At 39.0% G+C, this 25,089-nt stretch overlaps 1 protein-coding gene and 1 pseudogene across 1 annotated transcript in view; both read right to left on the bottom strand.

Annotated features, from left to right (window-relative positions):
• EFCAB5 (EF-hand calcium binding domain 5) overlaps positions 1–25,089 on the bottom strand; it is a 175,739-nt gene that overhangs the window by 41,717 nt on the left and 108,933 nt on the right. Inside the window, exons 9-15 of the mRNA XM_011940850.1 lie at positions 19,781–19,880; positions 17,277–17,772; positions 16,801–17,189; positions 15,011–15,088; positions 14,820–14,912; positions 13,088–13,302; positions 11,290–11,446 (exon numbers count right to left, since the gene is read on the bottom strand). Of these exons, the coding sequence (XP_011796240.1) occupies positions 11,290–11,446; positions 13,088–13,302; positions 14,820–14,912; positions 15,011–15,088; positions 16,801–17,189; positions 17,277–17,772; positions 19,781–19,880 (1,528 nt within the window). The remainder of the gene's footprint in view (positions 1–11,289; positions 11,447–13,087; positions 13,303–14,819; positions 14,913–15,010; positions 15,089–16,800; positions 17,190–17,276; positions 17,773–19,780; positions 19,881–25,089) is intronic.
• On the bottom strand, positions 1,006–2,302 carry LOC105510879 (annotated as a pseudogene).

Here is a 25,089-nt window from a genome sequence, read left to right as displayed (position 1 = left end):
TGGATTCAAGCAATTTTCCTGCCTCAGCCTCCCAAGTAGCTGGGACTACAGGCGTGCACCACCATGCCTGGCTAATTTTTATATTTTTAGTAGAGACAGGGTATTGCCATGTTGGCCAGGCTAGTCTGGAACTCCTGACCTCAGGTGATCCACCTGCCTTGGCCTCCCAAAGTGCTGGGATTACAGGTATAAGCCACAGTGCCTGGCCCATTTTGAGTTTATTTTTATATATGATGAGAGATAGGGGTCTAGTTTTATTTTCCTTCATATGAACATCCGATTTCCCCAGCAATATTTGTTGAAGAAACTCTCCCTTTCCCAATGAATGTTCTTGGCACCTTTGTTGAAAATCAGTTGGCTGTAAATATACGGATTTCTTTCTGGGTTCTCTATTCTGTTCCATTGGTCTATGTGTTTTTATGCCAGTATCATGCTGTTTTGGTTACTAGAGATTTGTAGTATATTTTAAAGTCTGGTAGTGTGATATCTATTTGTTCTTTTTGTTCAGGATTGTTTTGGCTATCCATGGCGTTTTGTGATACCATACGAATTTTTGAATTTTTTGTTTATTTATGTGAAAAATGCTATTGGTATTTGATCGAGATTGTATTGAATCTGTAGATTGCTTTTGGTAGTATGGTCATTTTCTTTTTCTTTTTCTTTTTTTTTAAAGGGGCTGTAATTGTATTTATTAGATTAACAAGGCAAATGTGAATTTTCTTTTCTATGTTCCGGTGAGTCTGTGTATTGGTTGACTCAGACAGACAAGAAGCCACAAGGAAACAAAGAAGTAATCATTTGTTGAGAGACATGATTAACTATGTTCTTCCCTGAAGCTACTGGGATGGGAAAGGTCAGCGACTTCCTTAGAACCCTGAGACAACTGGGGGCTCTGGAGACCTGCTGTGCCTCTGCTACTGGAGCAGCCCAACTGCCAAGGCAGCCTCAAGTTCAGGAACAGCTAATTACCAGCTCCGGCATTCAGTTTGTCTAGCCTTATGATGGCTACATAGGCCACTTCCCACTGTTTTCTTTTTCAGCTGAACACCATGGGCCTAGGTATCCCTTTTTGGGGAATATGTCTGTCTGTTTGAACCCCGTTCTCTTCAAATGGCTCTGCGGTAAAATCTGGTCATACCATGCTCCAGCATCAGGGGTACATGAGAGTACGCAGTCTGTGAGCACCCATGAGGACTCTCGTGTTGGGCCCCCGCAGCCCAGGCAACTGTGGTACCAGTCGAGGAAGAGAAAGGAGAAGGAGCACACATCATGGGGAAGAAGAGGATACACATGTGGAAGCCAGCGTTGTTGTTAATGGCCTCTCTTATGTCTTTGTTGCCTTCCTTGATATTTTCAGTTGCCCCCACAACTAACTGGTGAATGCTATCAATCTCAGCTTCCTGTGGCAAAACCTTTTCTGTGAATATCTCTTGAAGTCTGGAAATCTCAACCACCCTCCCTTCGATCTACCTCACTTCATCAAACAAGCTGTTCGTTTCACCAATTCGTCGCTGATTTTCCTGTTCAAACATTTGTATTTCTTCTGGGGATAATTCATCTTCACCTTTGCCATCTCCCCAGGTTCCCAATTCAGGTTGTGTTTCAGCCAAAATCTTTTCTGGATGTTCTTCAGTGGCAGGGTTTTCTTCAGAGACTTTTGAAGGACTCTGTGAAACTTTCTCAGATGTGGATTCTCTTGTCTTTGCATTTGGTTCTGGTTTCAGCTTAGATAATCTTTTCTTATCCACCACTCTTAACTCGGATGGCTCTTTGTTCTAAGTAAAGTTTACACACTGTTTTTTTTTTAAGTAGTCTTCAATGAAATCCAAAACAGCAGTCCTGTGCTCCTTCACTGCTGGGAATGTATCTCCTTGTGAGCTTCTGTTCGTAGTTGTTGAATTGTTTCTGAACAGGTCCTCATGGATATCTGGATATCCTGGTCTATCTGGTCTCGTTCTGTGTCTGTCATCCTCCCATGTTCAGACATGGTATAGCTATAAGCATTAATATAATCTTTCCTGTGTTCCAGAAGACAATCTCTCAGTTTGCCAATGTGAGAAATCACTTCGTGGGCCTGGCTGGAGAAGTCGCCCTTGGGCCAGGGACTGCGGCGGAACAGCTTATCCCGGCTGCCATCGACTCCGCCGCTCACCGCCACTCCCAGCGCCTTGTTCTGCCTCTTCACTGTCTTGACACTGGTCCGGAATAGCAGCGTGATGTCTACCGCCCTAGCGACCGGCACTGGCAGCCCCACACGGGACCTGCCCGCGTCAGCAGCTGGCGACAGCAGTAGTATGGTCATTTTCACAATTTTAATTTTTCCAATCCATGAACATGAGATATCTTCCATTTTTTGGTGTCCTCTTCAATTTCTTTCATCAGCGTTTTACAGTTTTCCTTGTAGACGTCTTTCACCTCCCTGGTTAAATTTATTCCTATGTATTGTATTTTTTTGTGGCTACTGTAAATGGGGTTACTTTTTAAATTTCTTTTTCTTCTGGTTGATTGCTAGTGTATAGAAATGCTACTGATTTTTTTTTTTTTTTTATGGAGTCTCACTCTGTCACCCAGGTTGGAGCACAGGGGCGCCATCTCAGCTCACTGCAAGCTCCGCCTCCCGGGTTCACGCCATTCTCCTGCCTCAGCCTCCTGAGTAGCTGGGACTACAGGCGTCCACCACCACGTTCGGCTAATTTTTTGTATTTTTAGTAGAGACGGGGTTTCACCGTGTTAGCCAGGATGGTCTGGATCTCCTGACCTCGTGATCTGCCCGCCTCGGCCTCCCAAAGTGCTGGAATTACAGGCGTGAGCCACTGCACCTGGCCTACTGATTTTTATATGTTGATTTTGTATCCTGCAACTTTACTGAATTCGTTGATCAGTTTTAATAATTTTTTGGTGGAGCTTTTAGGGTTTTTTATATATAAGATCATGTCATCTACAACAGGGAAAATTTGACTTTCTCTTTTCCAGTTGGATGCCCTTTATTTCTGTCTCTTTCCTAACTGCTCTGGTTAGGACATCTAGAATAAATGGATGTGGAATAAAAGTGGTGAAAGTGGGCATCTTTTTATCATTCCAGATCTTAGAAAAAAATATTTCAATTTTCCCCCATTTAGTACGATGTTGCCTTTGTTATGTATGACCTTTCTTGTGTTGAGGTATTTTCCTTCTAAACCTAACTTGTTAGAGTTTTTATCATGAAGGAATATTGAATTTTATCAAATGCTTTTCCTGCATCTATTGAGAGGGTCATATGATTTTTTGTCTATTCTGTTGATGGGATGTATCATGGTTATTGATATTTGTATGTTAAATCATCTTTGCATTATTGGGATAAATCCCAGTTGATCAGGGTGAATGATCTTTTATTTCCTTATTATTATTATTTTTATAGAGACAGGGTCTCATTATGTTGCCCAGATTAGTCTCAAACTATTGGGCTCAAGTGATTCTCCTGTCTTGGCTCCCCAAAGTGCTGGGATTAGAGGTAAAGGCCACCACACCCAGCCTTTCTTTTATTCTCTGTGTGAATGATCTTTTTAATGTGTTGCTGGATTCAGTTTGCTAGCATTTTGTTGAGAATCTTACATTTATGTTCATTAGGGATACTGGCTTATAATTCCGTTTCTGTTGTTGTTGTGTTCTTGTCTGGTGTTAGTATTAGCATAATGCTGGCCTCATAGAATGAGTTTGGAAGAATTCCTTCCTCTTCAATTTTCTAAACGAGTTTGAGAAGAACTGATATTTAGATATTCTTTAAATATTTGGTAGAATTCTGCAGTGGAGTCATCAGATCCTGGGCTTTTCTTTGATGAGAGACATTTTATTACAGATTAAGTCTTGTTAATTGTGATTAGTCTGTTCAGGTTTTCTACTTCTTTTTGCTTCAATCTTGGTAGGTTGTACATATCTAGGAATTTATCCATTCCTGCTAGGTTTTCTATTATGTTGGCATATAGTTTGTAATAGTCACTAATGATTCTTTGTATTGCTGTGATGTCAGTAGTAATGTCTCCTTTTTCATTTCTGATTTTATTCACTTGGGTCTTTTTTTTCTTGGTTAGTCTAGCTAATGGTTTGGCAATATGGTTTATCTTTTACAAAACCAACTTTTTGTTTTGTTGATTTTTTGGGTTTTTTTGTCTTAATTTTATTTATTTCTGCTTTCATCTTTATTATTTCTTTTTTTCTACTAGTTCTTTTTTTTTTTTTTTTTTGAGATGGAGTCTCGCTCTGTCGCCCAGGCTGGAGTGCAGTGGCCGGATCTCAGCTCACTGCAAGCTCCGCCTCCCGGGTTCACGCCATTCTCCTGCCTCAGCCTCCCGAGTAGCTGGGATTACAGGCGCCCGCCACCTCGCCCGGCTAGTTTTTTGTATTTTTTGGTAGGGACGGGGTTTCACCATGTTAGCCAGGATGGTCTCGATCTGCTGACCTCGTGATCCGCCCGTCTCGGCCTCCCAAAGTGCTGGGATTACAGGCTTGAGCCACCGCGCCCGGCCTTCTACTAGTTTTGAGTCTGGTTTATTCTTGCTTTTCAAATTCCTTGAGATGCATTAGATTGTTTATTTGAAACCTTTCTACAATTTTGATGTGAGCATTTATTTCTATAAACTTCCCTTTCAATACTGCTTTTTCTGTATTCCATAGGTTTTAGTATGTTGTGTTTCTATTTTCACTCATTCCAAGAAATCTTATGATGTCATGGGACCTCAGTAGAAGAAATTTTAAAAAATAAATTAAAAAGTAAGAAGTAAAAATTCAAAAAAAAATTAAATTCCCTTCTTAATTTCTTCATTGACCCACTGCTCATTCAGGAGCATGTTGTTTAAATTCTAAAGTTGCTCTTGTTATTGATTTCTATTTTTATTTCATTGAGGTCAGAAAAGATATTTGATATGATTTCAACTTCTTTAAATTTAATAAGATTTGTTTTTTGACTTAACATGTGATCTATCCTGGAGAATGTTCCATGGGCTGAAAAAAAAGAGGTGTATTCTGCAGCTAGCTGTTGGATGAAATGTTCTATAAATATCTGTTAGGTCCACTTGGTCTAATGTTTAGTTTAAATCCAATGTTTCTTTATTGATTTTCTGTCTAAATGATCTGTCCCATGCTGAGAGTAGGGTGTTGAAGTCCCCAAAAATTACTGTGTTAGAGTTTATCTCTCCCTTTAGATTTAATAATATTTGCTTTATAATACTGGAGTGCTCTGATGTTGGGTGCATGTATGTTTAGAGTTGTTCTCTTGCTGAATTGATCCCTTTATCATTATATAATGACATTTTTCTCTTTTTACAGTTTTGACTTAAAGTCTGTTTTGTCTAAGTATAGCTACTCCTGCTTGCTTTCAATTTCCATTCATGTGAAATATCTTTTTCCATCCCTTCACTTTCAGTCTACCTATGTCTTTACAGGTGAACTGAGTTTCTTCTAGGCAGCATATAGTTAGGTCATGTTTTTTGTTTTGTTTTGTTTTTTTGAGACAGAATCTGGCTCTGTCACCCAGGCTGGAGTGCAGTGGTGCAATCTCGGCTCACTGCAACCTCTGCCTCCTGGGTTCAAGCAATTCTCCCACGTCAGCCTCCTGAGTAGCTGGGACTACAGGCACGTGCCACCACACCCAGCTAATTTTTGTAATTTTAGTAGAGATGGGATTTCACCATTTTGGCCAGGATGGTTTCAATCTCTTGACCCTGTGATCCACCTGCCTCGGCTCCCAAAGTGCTGGGATTACAGGAATGAGCCACTGCACCTGGCCAGTTAGGTCATGTTTTTAATTTATTCAGTTAATCTATATCTTTTAAGTGGGGGATTTAATCCATTTATATTCAAAGCTATTATTGATAGGTGAGTACTTACTCCTGTCATTTTGTTAATTGTTTTCTGGTTGTTTTGTATATCCTTTGTTCCTTTTTTCCCCTCTTATTATTATTGCAGTGTACTGGTTTTCTTTGGTGATAGGATTTGATTTCTTTTCTTTCTCCTTTGTATATCTGCCATACCAGTGAGTTTCATATTTTTGCATGTTTTCATGATAGTGATTATCATCTTTTCACTTCCAGATATAGTGCTCCCTTGAGCATTTCTTGTAAGGCCAGTTTAGTGGTGATACTTTCCCTCAGTTTTTGCTTATCTGTGAAAGACTTTATTGTTCTCTCATTTCTGAAGGACAGTTTTTCTGTGTATACTATTCTTGGCTGGCAATTTTTTTTTCTTTCAGCACTTTGAATATATCATCCCATTCTCTTATGGCCCATAAGATTTCTGCAACAAGATCTGTTGTTATTCTAATGGGGACTCCGATGTTAGTCTAATGGTGATTCCCTTATATGTGACTTTTCTCTGGCTGTTTTTAGAGTTCTCTCTTTGTCTTTGACTTTTGACAATTTGACTTTAATTTGCCTGGAGGAGGAATTTTAGGCTGTATCTATTTGGGAAATTTTGAGCTTCCTGGATCTGGATGTCCATATGTCTCCCCAGACTTGGGAAGTTTCCAGCTATTATTTTGTTAAATAGGTTTTCAACATATTTTCCCTTCTCTTCTCCTTCTGGAAGTCCCATAATACAAATATTTGTTCACTTAATAGTGATAATTGTAGGCTTTCTTCACTCCTTTTCATTTTTATTTCTTTTTTCTTTCTCTGACTGGGTAATTTCAAATGTCCTATCTTCAAGTTCAGAGATTAGTTTTTCTGCTTGATTAATAAGTCTGCTGGTGAAGCTCTTTATTGTATTTCTATTTCATTCATTGAATTCTTCAGCTGCAGGGTTTCTGTCTGCTTCTTTTTTATGACTTCCATCTCTTTGTTGAATTTCTCATTCATATGGGGATTTGATTTCCTGATTTTGTTGAACTGTCAATCTGAATTTTCTTGTCTTATTGAGTTTCCTTAAGATTATTTTAAATTCCTTTCCTGGCAATTAATTAATTTCCTTTTCTTCAGTGTCTGTTACTAGAGAGTTATATTCCTTCAGTAGTGCCATATTTCCTTGCTTTATCATGTTTCTTGTGTACCTGCATTGATGTCTGTGTATTTGGTGGAATAACTGCCTCTTCCAAACTTTCTAGAGTGGCTTTTATAGAGGAAGATTTTCACCTGTAGTTGAAATTTTGTGTGCTTTTTGGGATGGATGTGGCGACATTGTTTTCAGATAGGTGAAATGGTATAGTCTCTGTGCAGTTTCTTCAACTGTGTTCAACATCAGCAATACCTGTGGGCCCCTCAGTGGCCTTGGCTGTAGAAAGTTTGTGAGAGCAGCAGCAGCAGCATATGTTATTAATGTCCTTGATGTTGAGGGCTTTTGGAGTCCTCCTACTCTTGTTTTCCCCACAATGGGGAAACTTGGCTGAGGGGGATCCCTCTTGGTGTCAGGTCTGACATGGCCTATAAGCAGCTGTAGTGGCACTGGGTTCCAGGTGCAGGTACTCAGAGCAGGTGTGGGGTTAGGGTCCTAAGCACAGGATCTCCCAAACTTATTGTGGCTCCTGAGTCTTGGGGTGCAGGTTTGCTTTCTGTGGCAAGGTTGGGTGTAGGTTGCCCATAGAGACATGATCTGTGACTTTGACGCACGTCCTAGCAGCTTGAGCCCAGGAGGCTGGGCTGTAGCTGTGATTCTACCCCTGCGGGGCAGGGCACAGCACTGGCCTGGCTCCAGAGAGGAAGCTTGCTGTGGAGGTTTGGGCCCAGGAGGAGGATATGGTGGCAATATGGGAACCTAAACAAATAAAACTCAAAGGCAACTCAGATCTCAGGGCATGAGGCACTGTGTCGTAGTGACACAAGACCATGGAATGGTGGGGTTCAGCATTATCCAAGACACTGTAAGACCAGGTACAGTGGCAGCAAGTAACCCAGAAAGGCAGAGCACAGCTGTTCTTCGGGCCTTAGGGAGTACAAGGAAAAGAATAGCAGTGATTCCACTTCCCAGGGAGAGGGGTATTTCAGCCACTCAGGCTCTAGGGGTCTAGTACAGCTCCAGAGAAGCCAGGTACTAGAGTTGTTTGGACTGTAAGGCAGAGTTTCTTAGTTCAGCCAATGCTCTGTTTCCTTGGGACACAGGTTACGACATCAACTCAGCACTGGGTTGTGTAGCAGCTCAGTTTGGCCAGGGTACCAATTCCCAGAGGGCAATGTGCTGCTTCAGTTCAGGGTTGGGGGTGGCCAAGGCACTATTTCTTGGGATGCAGGAAGTTTCTTCAACTTAGGCACTGAGGAGGAATGACTGCTTTGAGTGGCCAATGAATTGTTTTTCTAGGAGGCAAAGTACTGTCTCAGCTTTGGCCCAAGGGAATGAGGGGAGAGGTAGATGGAGTGACTCCACCTCCACTTGGCCTCATGTGGAAGAGTGCTTGCAGCTCCGTTTGGGGATGCTGGGCCACTGGCCTGAGGTGGTTTGGTGGTGGCTTAGCCCCAGGGATGAAGGGGTGTTGTGACTACTCACCCCTGAGTAGTTCCAATCCCAAGTTGGTGTAGTGCAGTAGCCACATGTGCCACAAGGGTCAGGGCACTGTGTCAGCTTCTTCTCTGCGGAGAGCACAGGTATGTGGTCTAGAGGCAGCTCCCTCAGCTGGGCTTAATGCCTGTGAGGACTGCAGGGGACCCCAGTAGTGAGCTGTGTAGGTGTCCAAGGTGTCGATGGGGACTGCTGGGATCCTTTTGCTTACTTTCACTTCATAGGTAGAAGTTCTTCCCAGCTCCCACCTGATCCTGGTTGGGGGATGGGGTAGTGGAGACCTGGCATTGCCTTCTGTTCTCTATGTGGCCATCTTGAGTTTCTGTGCTCACTAGGATTTCTGCTACTCCTCTGAGGCAAGATGGCACTTTCCCTCAGTTATTTTTCTTAATGTAGTTGTTATTTGTTGTTCTGGCTTGTCTTTGTGAGAGAAACAGGCCCTAAGGGCTTCTAGTTGGCCATCTTGCTGATGTCACCGAAATAAATGTTTCTAAAATGTTTTAATTATAAAAGAGTTAAATGTCCTACTGAAATAGAAATGAACATATTAAAGCAAATTTAGTCATTCAAATAGAAAATTAAAAGGCAAACCCAATAATGTTAATAGCTATCCTATGAAAAGTAATGGAGAAAAAATTACTTATTCCATTAAATTCAACAATGCAGACAGGTCACATGTTCTATAGCTTTTATTTGATGTTTCTGCCCAAAAAGATTAGGTTGTATCAGACAGGAATAAAAGGGGAAATGAGGCTGGGTGCAGTGGCTCACACCTGTAATCCCAGAACTTTGGGAGACTGAGGCAGGAGGATCTCTTGAGCCCAGGAATTTAAGACCAGCCTGGGCAACATAGTGAGACCCTGTCTTAAAAAAAATAGCCAGGCATGGTGGCACAGCTTATAGTCTTAGTTACTCAGGAGGCTGACATGGGAGGATCATTTGAACCTGGGAGATAGAGGCTGGAGTGAGCCATGATTATACCATTGCACTCCAGCCTTGGCATCTGAGTGAGCTCTTGTCTCTAAAAAAAAGGTTGGGGGGGAAGGGTGATGACAGACTAAAAGTTTCAAGTTTCCTCTTCGATATAGAAATCTTCCATTTTGAGGACACCAGCAGAAATCTTTCTAAAAACTTCTAATCCTATGATTTTATGCTACTTAAATCCCAATTTTAAATCTTGGACAAAGAAGCAATAAGAGTAGAGCAAAACAAGCAAACAAAAGAGCTGTTTGAAGATTTGCCAATAAGTTATTAGCAATGCTTGAAATTTAGAATCTTCTTCCTTTTTAAAGAAGATAAATCTGCTTTTCTTCTTCCATACTGCCATCGGCTCAGCAATCATCTCCTCAGACCAAATGGCTACCAATATGTGTTTATTGAGAGTCATTTTGTATAAGCCTGCCCTTGGAGAGAATAATTATTCTTGTTTGCAGACATTTTTATCTGGCAGCAGATTCTGCCTCCTCATTGCTGTCCTTGTTCTCATTTGCTGGGCTTAATACTTCATATTTTATGCTATCTATCTGTCCCTATTGCTATACCTTACTCATATATATGATTCCATATAATTCCACGTAATTGGATTCCATATCATCTAATATATAGGACTTCCTTATAACATTACCCTTCGGTTCCTTAAATTCTAAGATTCATCATATCTAAAGCCTTCATTTCACAAACAAGGAGACCTGGGTCTATGGAGGTTAAGGAACTTGCGAAAGATCACAGAATCATTTAGTGAAGATCCAGTATTGGAACGCAGCTGCTATAACTACTGTCTAGTGTTCTCTGTAGGATGTGGCTTTGTGTTACGAAATTTGCCCATCTTATAAGTGAAAATCACATCATTATGCCTTTTGGAATTTCATTAAGTAAATTCTCTTTGGATATATCATAAGACAAGCCAGGTAGTATAATGTAAAGTTTGTAGAAGACATAGTTACTGAAGAGAACATGACAATCGATAAACTTAGGAACATTTGAAGCTCAACCAATACAATGATTTTTGAGAGGGCTGAAGAACTTAACTAATCTTGACAGTTCTTTCCCTTGTTTACTACATACTTTAAAAACTGAAAATCTGGTACACCAAAGTTAGCCAGCTAAATCTTTAAACCCAGTGAAGAGAAAAATAATTTAAATTAAGATCTAATAAAATGAAGAAAGGAATTTATCATACTGGAATGAGAATTTTAGTGGCTTTTGACTGGTAAATATTGGTCATAAGAGAAAAATATAATACATAAAAAGTCACTAAGGAGAATAAGAAGTTAGTAAATTGAAGAGAAATTTGTAAGCCAGTGAAGACAAAGAGATAAAACAAGAAGAGAGAACAAGCAGAACTGTGGAATGGCTTGGGTTCTTTTAATCTTAAAAGTGAGAGTAGCCAGGTATACAGAAGGAATCTAACTATATAGATTTAAGATTTTGGACAAAGCATTCTGCAACATATTCCACTTCTGACTGTGCTGACAAATGCATAAGTCTTCTAATATTTTCACATCCTTGCCAACACTTGTTATTTTCCACTTAAAAGATTAGAGCCAGAGTTGGGCACAGTGGCAGGTGCCTGTAGTTACAGCTGCTCAGGAGGCTGAGGTGGGAGGATCACTGGATCCCAGGAATTAGAGCCCAGCCTGGGCAACACAGTGAGACTCCCATCTCTATTTTTAGAAATTAAAAATAAATAAGATAAATGTATAGCTATACTAGGAGACATGAAGGGTTATCTCGTGGTTTTAGCATAACCAGTATTTAACTGTATATGTGTACCGGGAAACTTGAAGCCAACTTAATTACCACAATTTAAATAAGAACATTCTTATATTTTACCTTTCTTCATAGATTCTTTTTCCATTCCCTCCTTGTATGTGTATAAGAGTTCATCAACTTCCTTCAGATTCAGGAAGCCTGAGCCATCACTGTCCCACTTCTGAAAGATGGCTTCTAGGAGAAGCCTCCGTCGGACTTGGAAAGCATTTTGGCTAAACTAGGATACAAACAAGATAATAAAGCACAGAAGATACATGTTCATTGTGCTAGTGTTTATTCCAAAAAAAGTCCAGCATCTTTTATTAAAACAGGTTTACTTTGGGGCTAAGCATGATACTAATGGAAAATGCAGTGATTCAGCAGTGGCGCATGCCTGTAAATCCAGCCGCTCAGGAGGCTGAGGCAGGAGTATCACTTGAGGCTGGGAGTTGGAGACCAGCCTGAGCAACATAGCGAGACCTCAGTCTTAAAAAATAATTTTTTTTCAATTTTTTAGAAAAGAAAATGCAGTGATTACTTTTAATCGTTTAAATACCATTTCTCTGTTTTACATCTAGGCCAAAACAAAAACAAAACAAAACAGACATTCTTGTTTGGTCCCATGGTAGGGGGTTATCAGAACTTATTAACATTAGTGTCAACTAAAGTTGGTATACAACCTCCCACTGCTAAACTTGACTGGCTTTGAAGAGAAAGAACAACAACAGGCATTCTCTGCATTAGTATTCCTTAAGAATCTTTGGTGTGTGTGTGTGCAAATTTCTTCTACAAACCTTAAGAATCTTTGACCATTCTTTTCCACTCTTTCTCTAGTTGTTCAGGAATGTGATAAATACACAGAGTGCTCTGCCTGACTTCTTAGTGGGATTTTAAAATTATTATTATTTTTATTTAGAGACAGAGTCTTGCTGTATCACCCAGGATGGAATAGAGTGGCATAATTACAGCTCACTGTAACTTCAAATTCCTGAGCCCAAGAGATTTTCCCTCCTCAGCCTCCCAAAGCACTGGAATTACAAGCATGAGCCACTGCACCTGGCCCTAAGGGATACGTTTTGAGTGAAGGGGAATGAATGGCAGTGTTTAAATAATGAAAAATGGCTGTGTTTTAAAAATTCTTTTTTTATATTTAAGATTGATTATATTTGACATTAATTTTATTTATCTTTTAGAGTTTTCACTAGGCTAATTATATTAGTGAGATACTAATTGAATTAATGTCTAGATAGATTTAAATGCAAAAATAAAATGAATATATACCTTTTGATTAAGTAGGAGGAACTGGAATTGAGAAGGTAAAGGGAATTGTCTAGAATTAGGCTGAAAAGACTCATAAGGCTGATGATTACTGAAAAAGCTTAGTGAAAGTAATTTACATATTTCATGTAAGAGACAAGAAATTGTTCATATAAGCTAATGTGTCACCCAAGTAAGTAGTAAGTTCTTAGGAAATATGTACTACCTGGGTGCTCATGAGTAAAAATATATAGTCAGCCATAATCATGCCCCAGGTGTGTGTACTCATAAAGACACTCACACACAGGCATATAATGCACACACACACATCTTTGCATATATCCGTATCTGCTTCTCAACTTTCAGAGAAAGAATAAAGCTGTACAATAAACCATCTCCTGCCAGGAGCAATCATGTTATTATTAGGGGAATGAGTTCTCTGGGGTGTGATCTTAGAATATTTGATGATAAAATAGAATCTTTAACGGCTATGCTTGTTGAAATAAAGTGATCAGTTTGGTTGTACATTTTTTAACGTGAGCCATATCAGGAGCAATTGAGGTTGAGAGATTTACTTATAATAGTGACCTCATTTGTATCATTAATAAATAATACTACCCACCTGTTCTAATGCATTCATTTTCTCTTGTTTTGTTTCAACATAGCCCTCCTTAAAAAAGGAGGTGAGAGTCTCGCTGACACTCAAGGGAGCATCTTCACCAACAAATGTCTCCAGGAGTTGCACAAACTGGAGCAGATTGAATGAAACTCCATTGAAGGCAGTTCTGCCTTTTACCTCCTTGCAAGACTGAATATTTCTGATAATTGAGTGTAAATCTGTCAAGCAGGAAACATTACCAAGCAGTAAAGTGAACAAGTCTTTCAGTTAGGGAAAATAAATGAGTGCCTATTGTAATGAATACCTGCTATTTTTGCCTGTCAGGAATCCATGCTCCCTTCATGAGGACAGCATCCTCCTTTTTTCTTTGGAAAAAACATCTCTCCATTGTCAGCTCAGATGAGTCAGGTCATACTGTGCCTCCCACTCTGGTGCCATGGATGGTCATGTGATATACGTCTGGCTAACAATTCATATATGATAGCAATGTAACCTACTATAGGCCAATGAGAGTTAGCCTTAGAACTTTTGGAAGAACTATTAGGGACGAATCGTTCCTTTTGTACTCTGATTGCTGAACTAGTAGAATATAAGCTTAGAGATGCCTTCATGGCCATTTTTGTCACAGCATGGAGAAAACTGTCTCAAATTGAAAGTGACACAGAAAAACAGGGCTCAGAGGCAGACAGACAGTATCCTGTTGCTATTGTTGAGCCTTTGAATCTAGTTGTGCCTGAAAACAGCTGCACTCTGAACTTTCTAGTTAAATCAATTACTAAATACCACCACCACAACTCCTTTCTCCAAGAGTCTTGACTAATATATTTACCTTTTAGCTCAATAGTATAATATGAAGTATATTTCATAAAATGTCAGCAAAGTGACTTCCATTTGATTTATTCATTGATTCAATCATTCATGCCCTTCTATATGAGATTTGATGTGACTCAAACAAATGATTACTCACAATTTTTATATACATTGATAAAGCAAAATTGATGTAAAGATGACTAAAGAACAACATGAACTAGCAGACTGCAAGAGCTTGACCAATGCCATGCATTTTCACCAGAAAATTTGAGGATAGAAAATTTGTTATTTGAGGCTTAAATGAGAGAAAAATTTGCAGGTAGGAAGAAGATAATCTTGATCTAATTTAGTTCTACAACTTGTTGATGTGAAAGGCAAAACAATATAATAGGATTTTAGTGAAATATGAGTGCTTTTGGAACAATCATTGTTAAAGACATGCTTTGTCTGAAAGCCAGAAACTACTCTGCTCTGTTGAGTAGATCTTTCTTTGTAAATCTTCAAAAACAAGATAAGATTCTCACTTGTCTCATATGTTTAGATGTGGCCCTACCAGGGAAAGGCATAGCTGAAATGATTTCTATTGAGTTTTGGTATCTAGTATCTGATTTTCTCTGTATGCTTAGATTATAGCTTTAAAGTAGTGGTAGGGTCATATCATGGTTAAAAAATGTATACTAATACGATAAGTTTCAAAGCAGAAGAGCATTCATCAATAGCACATGCCACCATCAATAGTACACCACCACCAAATACATCTATCTGGTATTTATTTAGATTCACCAGCTTACAGACAAAATAATGCAAGGAACACCTTCCTATTCTGCCTTAGCTAAATGCAGTCTTTATCATCGAGTAGCAGAGTAAATTAAATCCATTTATTGGACTGCCATCTATTCTTCCTACTTTCATTGTTAACATGTACCTGTGAACCTGGAGTTACCATAGATTAAGTTTGCCTGTTCCTCATCTTCAAATGTGACATACTTCATTTTCCAGTTGCAAGTAAAAAATTCACCTGTAAAAACACATTCCATAATGTAGCCAATCAAACTTCACTTTCACAGTATTTTTGTTCTAGGGTATAAATGAAAGGAGGATTAAATGAGGAGTTACCTGACCATGACTTTCCTTCTATTTTTTGGGACTTGGGTTCACAGGACTTGTCTTTCTGAACTTTCTTTTTTGTAGTTTCTAAAAGGTACAAATGAAAATTAGACATTACATCTTCCATTAGCTATTCTAAGGTTAGTAAGTGATAGAAATGCCTTGCATATAGAACACGAAAAACTCTAAGTACTTTCCCATATATGTAGTGTTGTAATCAACCACAGTGAATAAGTTAATAACTTGAATTGTTGAAAGCAGCTCTGTAGCAAAAGCTATTATTGTATCCCATTTGGCCATGCAAAATGAGGGCTATATTTCCCAGCCACCCTCACAGCTAGGTATTACTATACAGTAGCCCCCTTTTTATCCTTGGGCGAATATGTTCCAAGATCCCTAGTGAATGCCTGAAACTGCAGATAGTACATATACTTTTGCAGTTTGAGGTGTGACAGAAAAACTAGCATGAGTTTCTTTTTCCTTCTTCACAATTTAATAAGTAGAAGATTTGTTCTTACTGTACATTTTAACAACCCCAGAATACAATTTTCTTTCTTTCCTAAGTTGAGAACTTTCATCCCTTCCTTCCTTCCTCCCTTCCTTCCTTCCTTCCTTCCTTCCTTCCTTCCTTCCTTCCTTCCTTCCTTCCTTCCTTCCTTCCTTCCTCTCTCTCTCTCTCTTTTCTTTCTGATAGGGTTTCACTTTGTTGCTTAGGCTGGATGGAGTGCAGTGGTGCAATCATGGCTTATTGCAGGCTCAAACTCCTGAGGTTCAGGTGAAACGCCACTATGCCCAGCTAATTTTTTTTTTTGAGATGGCGTTTTGCCATGTTGCTCAGGCTGGTCTTGAACTCCTGGGTTTAAGTGATCCACCTGCCTCAGCCTCTCAAAGTGCTGGGATTGCAAGCATGAATCACCATGCCTAGCTGAGAACTTTCACCTTTTCACTTCAAAGGTAGCACTTTACGGCTTCTCTTTGGCATATCCAAATTGCCAGCATCATTACTCTTGTGACTGGAGCCATTATTAGGTAAAATAAGGGTTACTTGAACAAGAGTACTGCAACATAATGACAATCTGATAATCCAGCAGCTATTAAGTGACTAATGAGCAGGTAACATAGACAACATGGACATACTGAACAAAAGGTGCAAGATTTCATTATACTACTTAGAATGGTGCACAATTAAAAATGTATGAATTTTTTATTTCTAGAATTTCCATGTAATACGTTCTGACTGTGGTTGATTGCAGTTTACTGAAACTGTGGAAAGCAAAACCATGGATAAGGGAGAACTACTGTATGCCTAAATTCTGACCAAAGACATGAGAATAAATATTTGAAATGCAGGGTGCATTCTGTCTTAAATATGACTTTCAGAAACTCTTCTAGAACATATATTTTATATTTAACTGAAAAAAGTGAGACCCATTTACAGTTGAAATAAAAGAAAATTTTTAAAATGGTTTCTAGTATCAGACATTACATTTAAAACAAAAGGGCTTCTCCTACCTTTCCAGAAACCCAATTAAAATACTTCTATACTCTAGTACAATAGAAATTATATGTAAATTGACAATAGAGACATTCTGGCTTGCATTTCACTGGTGAATGTAATTAACTTAAATTGATTATTGTTCAAGGTCTAGACTCCTGTTGAGCAGCAAAATATGCCTGAGGTTTGCATGACCTGATATGCCAGAAAAAAAATTCTGACTTAAATGAGTATTTTCTGAAAAGACTTTAAAAACCATTCCATGAAACAGGGAGCCGATGTTGTAGAAGAACTGCATTACTACCTGAAAAGTGATCTTTTCTACTTAATGTTGGAACTTCCTCTTGCAGTTCAGAACTCAGGAATACTTCCTCTTCATATGCTTGTTCCCAAGACCTCTTTTCCTGTAGAGGGACTTCAATGTACTCAGAGGGTATAGGCTCCCCATATTTTGTACTTTTTAAGATACTATCTTTTCTTGATTGTGAAGTTGAGTCTTCTTGCTCTTCTGAAATTATCTCTCCATAAGGTGCTTGTTCTGATTTTTGGTATGGTTCTTCTAGTATTGACTCTCTGAGTGATTCCTGTTCTGCAGTTGACATTCTGCATGATCCTTGTTCTGCTACTGACCCTTTGCGTCGATCTTTTTCTGCAATTGACTCTTTGCGTGACCCCTGTTCTGCAACTGACTCTCTGCGTGCCCCCTGTTCTCCAATAGACTCTCTGCGTGCCCCTTGTTTTGCAACTGACTCTCTGCTTGATCCTTGTTCTGAAACTGACTCTCTGCTTGATCCTTGTTCTGAAACTGACACTCTGCGTGGTCTTTGTCCTTCTATTGACCCTTTTTGCTGTCCTTGTTCTGTAGCTGACTCTCTGTGTGTTTCTTGTTCTGTTACTAACCCTCTACTTGACTCTTGTTCTAGAGTTGACTCTGTGTAGGTTCCTGGTTCTATTACTGATTCTGTGTACAGTTCTTGTTCTGCAGTTGACTTTTTGCCTTGTTCTTCAGTTGAAATTCTTTGTGGTCCTTGTTCTGCAGTTACTCCTCTCCACTGTTCTGGTGGGTTTGGTGGTGGTGTTGATGTTCTCTGTTCATCAAGTTTAGGTTGATCTGGACTTTCTAATAATTTACTTTGGGTTTTGCTAGCATGTTTTGCAGAAAGTAATGTATTCATCTCTAAGAGCACTTCGTCAAAACCTTCATAAATGTGTTTCTGATTATCCATGTCTCCCCACAACTCAGTCAAGTTTATCTCTTCAAATTCAATGAATGGCCCTAATACAGAAAACAAAATATTCACTTAAACCATTGATCTTATAATGCAGAATTAGAGCTATTAAATTAATGCAAAGAAAAGCATTGAGCACAGAGATTGTAATATAGACCTATTGCTCTAAATAAATATCAGTTATCTTTGGCTGCAACACAATAAAAAGTAAAAAGGTATCCAAAATAACTTATACTACTAAGTTAGAAATCATCCCTTCTTAAAAGGCGTGATTTTGGAAATAAACAGGATTCTCCTTTTGCTACTTGGAGTGTTGCTTAGACTGCCAAGGCAAATAGAATTTGTCCTCTACCTTTGTAGTCCCCTACAATAAGCATCGCATAGGGATGGGAAAGGGGACACATCTTTCATCTCAAATATATTTTCAATATCTGCAATATAAAAAGCAAGTCTTTATCCATGACAATCTTTCACTGAGGCTATGTTTTTCCAGCATTCATTTTCCCCCCTATCTCTTTCCCGCTTCTTTGTTCTTCATTCCTCAGTTATTTTTCTCTACAACTTATGTGGGCACCTGGAACAGAATACTAGGGAAAGACTGGATAGTAGTATTCACAGAATCCCACTGTTAAACAACAACAGTAAAACCCTGGTGTCTGTACTATAAAGAGTGGAAATCATGCCACAAGACTGTTCCTGTTTCTCCCAAAACAGTAGTGGTAAGCTATAAAATTGTGATTCTCACAATTTTCAGAAATACTCCAAGTATATCACCCACAGATTTGTAAGTATCCAAGTAATAAATCTTCACACAAAAATAAAATATTGACATTCTTGGCCAGGTGTGGTGGCTCAATGCCTGTAATCCCAGCACTTTGGGAGCCAAGGCAGGTGGATACCTGAGGTCAGGAGTTGGCGAAACCCCATCTCTACTAAAAATACAAAAAAATAGCTGCGTGTGGTGGCAGGCACCTGTAATCCCAGATAGTTGGGAGAATAAGGCAGGGATAATCGCTTGAACCCGGGAGGCAGAGGTTGCAGTTAGCTGAGATTGCGCCATTGCACTCCAGCCTGGGCAACAGAGTAAGACTCTGTCTAAAAAAAAAAAAAAAAAAAGAAGACATTCTTTGAGAAACTCAGCCAGTACGATACCTTCTCTTTAAAAAAAAAAATGAAAAAAGCTGAGCGTAGTGGCACATGCCTGTAGTCCTGGCTACTCTGGAGGCTGAGGCAGGAGAATTGCTGGATCCCAGGAGTTTGAAGCCAGCCTGGGCAACATAGCAAGACCCCATCTCTGAAAAAGTAAAATAAAATAAAAATAAACCCCACAATTCTATTTGTCTTGGAAATAACATAAAAAGGACATTTTACTATATAAGTAAAGGTATACAAGAAAAATGCTTGGGAAAAGGAAATATTATTCTTATAAATCTTATAATTTTAAGTTGGGTATTAAAAATGGAATTACCAGCCTGGGTGCAGTGGCTTACACGTATAATCCCAGCACCCAGGCATTTGAGACTATCCTTGGAAACAGGGTGAAACCCTCTCTCTATTAAAAATACAAAAAATTAGCTGGGCATGGTGGTGCACACCTGTAGTCCCAGCTACTCAGGGGGCTGAGGTGGGAGAATCATCTCCCACCCGGAGGTTGAGGCTGCAGTGAGTCATGATCATGCCACTGCACTCCAGCCTGGGCAAGAAGAGTAAGACACTGTCTCAAAAAATTTTTTTGGTTGATAAAATGGAATTACCATTACTAACTTAATTTCCAAAACATTCAGACTGTCACTAGAGCATTTCTTCATTTGCATGAATTTAAAATTGAGTTCTCACTGAGTTCTGATATAAAATTTTTGAGTATTGCACTGTGGTGAAAAATACATCTAGTTGTGATGAAGAGTGAATTTTGTGGAGGGAACAAACAACTAGATACAGTTATCATGATCTAAGAGAGCTATTATGTGAAGGGATTCCATGGTGGTAGAATAATCTTGTGTTATCATATCAGTGTATCATATCAGCTTGAACATACTCCCTCTGAGTGGCACTTACATTGTCGTGGGTTTCGAAGTAAACTCCTAAGCATTTGTGAACTATGGTCATAGAACAATTCCAGCAAGGCCAATGTCCTCTGCCGATCCAAAAACCCTACCTAAGCAAAGAAGAAAGTTTGTGATTAGTTGTTACAGGAGATTTAAGATTTTTATGCAGTTGCAACGTGGCTTATTGAAGCTTTTATCATCACTACCACCACAACAATCATTATCATGTAAGTAAAAGCTGCAGCATCAAAATCAGGAAAGTTATATCCTGCCTTTAGGCTTATACTCTACTTTCTCATTCTATGACATGTCAAAATGACCTCTACTTAGTAAATGTTTAAGAACTATTTGTGACTGACTTATTGATGGCTAAATCCAATGTATAATGTTCAGTTCTTATCTTACCTGACCTGAGTATGTCACTTGAAACAATTAACTGCTCCCTACTTGTTCTTTTTGCATTGTTATTTTTGAAAAACTTTTTAATAATAGAATATAGAAAATGATAGAATTAACACATGTGTTCCTAACACCTAGAAATAATGATTGTTAACATTTTGTGTATGTGCTTTAAAAAGTCTGATATAGCAACACAGTGAGACCCCCATTGCTTCAAAAAGTAAAAAATTAGCCAGGCATAGTGGTGCACACCTGTAGTCCTAGCTACTCCAGAGGCTGAGGCCAGAGGATTGCTTGATTTGCAGTTAGCTATGATCATGTCACTGCACTCCAGCCTGGCTGACAGAGCAAGACCTTGTCTCAAAAAAAAAAAAAAAAACAAAAATACCTGATATCGGCCAGGCGTGGTGGCTCATGCCTGTAATCCCAGCACTTTGGGAGGCTGAGGTGGGTGGATCACCTAAGGTTGGGAGTTCAAGACCAGCCTGACCAACATGGAGAAACCCTGACTCTACTAAAAATACAAAAATTAGCCAGGCATGGTGACGGGTGCCTGTAATCCCATCTACTTGGGAGGCTGAGGCAGAAGAATCACTTGAACCCAGGAGGCAGAGGTTGCGGTGAGCAGAGATCATGCCGTTGCACTCCAGCCTGGGCAACAAGAGTAAAACTCCGTCTAAAAAGAAAAAAAAGAAAAAAAAATACCTGATATAGTACATATGTCTTTCTTCAAATTGCTTTTATTTACTCAACATTGAGATCTAATTCATATCTGTAAAGAAATATATTTTATCCTTTTTAACTGCAATAAGACATTCTGTAATATGAAAACACCATAATTTAAAAAAAAAATTCCTCTATTGATGGGCGTTTTCATTATTTTTAGTATTTTGATATCAACATAATGCTGCAATGGATATCCTTATACACATCTCCTTGTGTACATATGCAAACATTTTTCTAGAGTAAATAACTAGAAGTGGAATTACTGGATTGTATAATATATGCATTTTCAACTTTATTAGTTATAGCCAAATTGCTTCACAAAATGTTAATACCAATTTATATTCTTGCCAGCATTGAATGACAGTATTATTTCTCCATATCTACATCAATACTTGATATTATTAGAGTTTATTATTTTTTCTAATCTGATAGATAAAAATGGTATCATTATTTTAATTTGCATTTCCCTGATTACTAGTGAGATTTAATATATTCTCATGTGCTTATTATATGTTTGGATTTTTCATCGTCTATGAATGGCTTTTTCATATCCTTTTCTCATTTTTCAGTTGGGACCAGTTGTGTATTTCTTTTTTTGAGATGGAGTCTCACTCTGTTTCCAGGCTGGAGTACAGTGGCGCGATCTCGGCTCACTGCAGCCTCCACCTCCCGGGTTCAAGCGATTCTCCTGCCTCAGCCTCCCGAGTAGCTGGGGCTACAGATGCCTGCCACCACGCCTGGCTAAACTTTTTGTCTTTTTAGTAGAGATGCAGTTTCACTGTGTTAGCCAAGATGGTCTCGATCTCCTGACCTCGTGACCTGCCCACCTCGGCCTCCCAAAGTGCTGGGATTACAGGTGTGAGCCACTGCGCCCCACCCAGTTGTCTATTTCTTATGGATTTGTAAAATTTTGAGAATGACCATTCTTTTATTTACGTAGCAAATATTTTTCCCCAGTTTATCTCTTATCTTTCAATTTAACTTTTGGTGAGTTTAGCCATATCAATGTTATCCATTAATTTTGAGGATATACATTAATTTTGAGGTAGTCAAACATATAAATCATTTCTTTTTGATATACAGTAAAAAATCAGTGAATGATATTGGGACAATTACTTTTTCATATTGGGAAAAACATAAAAGTAGATCCCACCCTCATTAATGAGAAAAGTGAGTTCTATCTCATCAGAAACCTAGCTGTGGAAAATAGAATTTAAAAAATTTTAGACAGGGTCTCACTAAGGAATGCTCCTAAGGAATACTCCAAATAAGCACAAACCATTTTAAGTTCCAAATATATGCTCTAAATTTTCTTTTTTCTTTTTTTTTGAGACAGGGTCTCACTCTGTAACCCAGACTGGAGTGCAGTGGCATGATCATAGCTCACTGCATCCTCAAATTCCTGGACTCAAGCAATCCTCCTGCCTCAGCAGGAGTCGCTGGGATTACAGGTATGAGCCACCACACTTGGCTGCTTCTAAAATTTTAAAAATTTTGTTTTCCACATCTAGGTTTCTAATTAGACAGAACTCACTTTTCCTCATTAATGAGGGTGGAATCTACTTTTATATTTTTCCCAATATGGAAAATTAATTGTCCTAGCATAACTCATTGATTACTTCTTTTCCCAATGATTTATATTGCCACCTGCGTTATATACTAAATTCCCACATGCTCTTGCGTCTGATGCCAGATCTAATATTCTGTTCCACTCATTTGTCTATTCCAGTACCAAAGTCAAAGCTATTTTAATTAATATAAGTTTATTTTAAAAATAAGCTCCTGCACAGCAAAATAAACTATCTCCCTTTTGTTTGTCTGTTTACTCTGTTTACACCCTACCTGAATATACAATTTTCATGAGAAGACATACATGGCTGGGCCTGTAATCACTGCACTCTGGGAGGCCTGACAGATCACTTGAACCCAGGAATTTGAGACTAGCTTAGACAACATAGTGAAACCCCATCTCTACAAAAATTATCTGGGCCTGGTGGCGTGGCTTATAGTCCCAGCTACTTGGGAGGCTGAGGTAGGAGGATCGCTCAAGCCCAGGAGGTTGAGGCTGCAGTGAACCATGATCGTGCCACTGCACTCCAGCCTGAATGACAGAATGAGATCCCGTCTCAGAAAAAAAAAAAAAAGATGAAGAAGAAGACATACGCACAGCCAACAAGCATATGAAAAAATGCTCAACATCACTAATCATTAGAGAAATGCAAATCAAAACCACAATGAGATACATCTCACACCAGTCAGAATGGCTATTATTAAAAAGTCAAAAAATAACAGATGCTGGCAAGGTTGCAGAAAAAAAAGAATGCTTATACACTGTTGGTAGAATGTAAATTAGGTCAGCCATTGTGAAAACTGTTCAATGATTTCTCAAAGAACTCAAAGCAGAATTACCATTTGGCCCAGCAATCCTATTATTGGGTATATATCCAAAGGGATATAAATTGTTCTACCATAAAGACACGTGCACACGTATGTTCATTGCAGCACTATTCACAATAGCAAAGACATGGAAACCAACCTAAATATGAACCAATGGTAGACCATATCAAGAAAATGTGGTACAAGCCAAGCGCAGTGGTTCATGCCTGTAATCCCAACACTTTGGGAGGCTGAAGAGGTAGGATCACTTGAGCTGAGGAGTTCAAGAGCAGCTCTGGGTAACATGGTGAGTTACCATCTCTACAGGAACAGAAAAAATTACCTAGCATGGCGGTATGTACCTGTAGTCCTAGCTAGTCCTGAGGCTGAGGTGGGAGGATCGCTTGAGTCTGAGTTGCAGTGACCTGTGATCACACTACACTCAGCCTAGGTGACAGAGCAAGGCCTTGTCTCCAAAAAAAAAAAATAGTAACAGAAAATGTGGTACATATGCACCATGGAATTCTATGCAGTCACAAAAAGAATAAGATTATGTCATTTGCAGCAACATGGATGGAGCTGGAGGCCATAATCCTAAGTGAACTAACACAGGAACAGAAAACCAAATACCAACATGTTTCCACTTATAAGTGGGCGCTAAACACTGAGTACATATGGACAGAAAGAAGAGAACAACAGACATCAAGGCCTACCTGAGGGTCAGCGGAGGGAGGATGGAGAGCGTCACAAAACTACCTGTAGGGTACTGTGCTTATTATCTGAGTGGCGAAATAATCTGTACATCAAACCCCCATGTCACACAATTTACCTATATAACAAACCCATACAAGTACCCCTGAGTCTAAAATAAAAGCTGTCCGGGCAGGTGGTGCACACCTGTAGTTCCAGCACTTTGGGAGGCTGAGGTGGGCAGATAACTTGAGCTCAGGAGTTTGGACCAGCCTGGGCAATGTGGCAAAATCCCATCTCTACGAAAAATAAAAAAATTAGCTGGGCATGGTGGCACACGCCTGTAGTCCCAGCTACTAAGGAGGCTGAGGTGGGAGGATGGCTTAAGCCTGGGAGGTGGAGGCTGCAGTGAGCCGAGATCCCACCACTGCACTCCAGCTTGGGTGACAAAGTGAGACCCTGTCTCCAAAAATAAAATTAATTAATTAACTAAATAAAAGTTAAAAAAAATTAGGGAAATTCTCCCCGACTTGTTTTTCATTTGTAACTATTTTTGCTATATTTGAACCTTTATTTTCCCATCTAAATTTTTTTTTAACTAAACCTTTTAAAATATATATATATATACCCTATAAACAGAAAAGTGCACAAAACCTAAGTATATGGTTTTATGAATTATTGGAATAAAAAAACATACAGGAGGAATTTCTCAAAGAGAATCACAAACTTGAGTAGAGGGCAGAGCTTTGCTCCAAAACTCAAGGGAACTACAATATGATTTTATTGTTTGAATTGCCACAGCATTCCAAATGCAATTCCAAATTGCCATATTCCCTCTAAATACTGTAGGATCCTCTACATAATAAGGCACAAAGTAAAGAAGAGTTTTTGCACTGCAGTTTGGAAAAGCCTACAAAGCCTTTTCTTTCTCTGGGACCCACTCTGGAAGCTGATGGCTCATTTAATGCAAAAAAGTAACACACACAAATGTGCTCAGTTAATTCATAAAAGCAGCACATGCAAATGTGGCAACAATTGCTTTTAAAATATAAAAAAGATCCAATAAGCATTGTGCCTCTTTTTTAGTGGTAGGTGGCACACGGTACAACAATTTACCCTACACCTGGA

Source organism: Colobus angolensis, unplaced genomic scaffold (assembly GCF_000951035.1).
Source record: "Colobus angolensis palliatus isolate OR3802 unplaced genomic scaffold, Cang.pa_1.0 Scaffold193, whole genome shotgun sequence".
Taxonomy (NCBI): Eukaryota; Metazoa; Chordata; class Mammalia; order Primates; family Cercopithecidae; genus Colobus; species Colobus angolensis.
The sequence above is the reverse complement of the archived record's forward strand: the minus strand, read 5'-3'. Positions and strand labels throughout refer to the sequence as shown.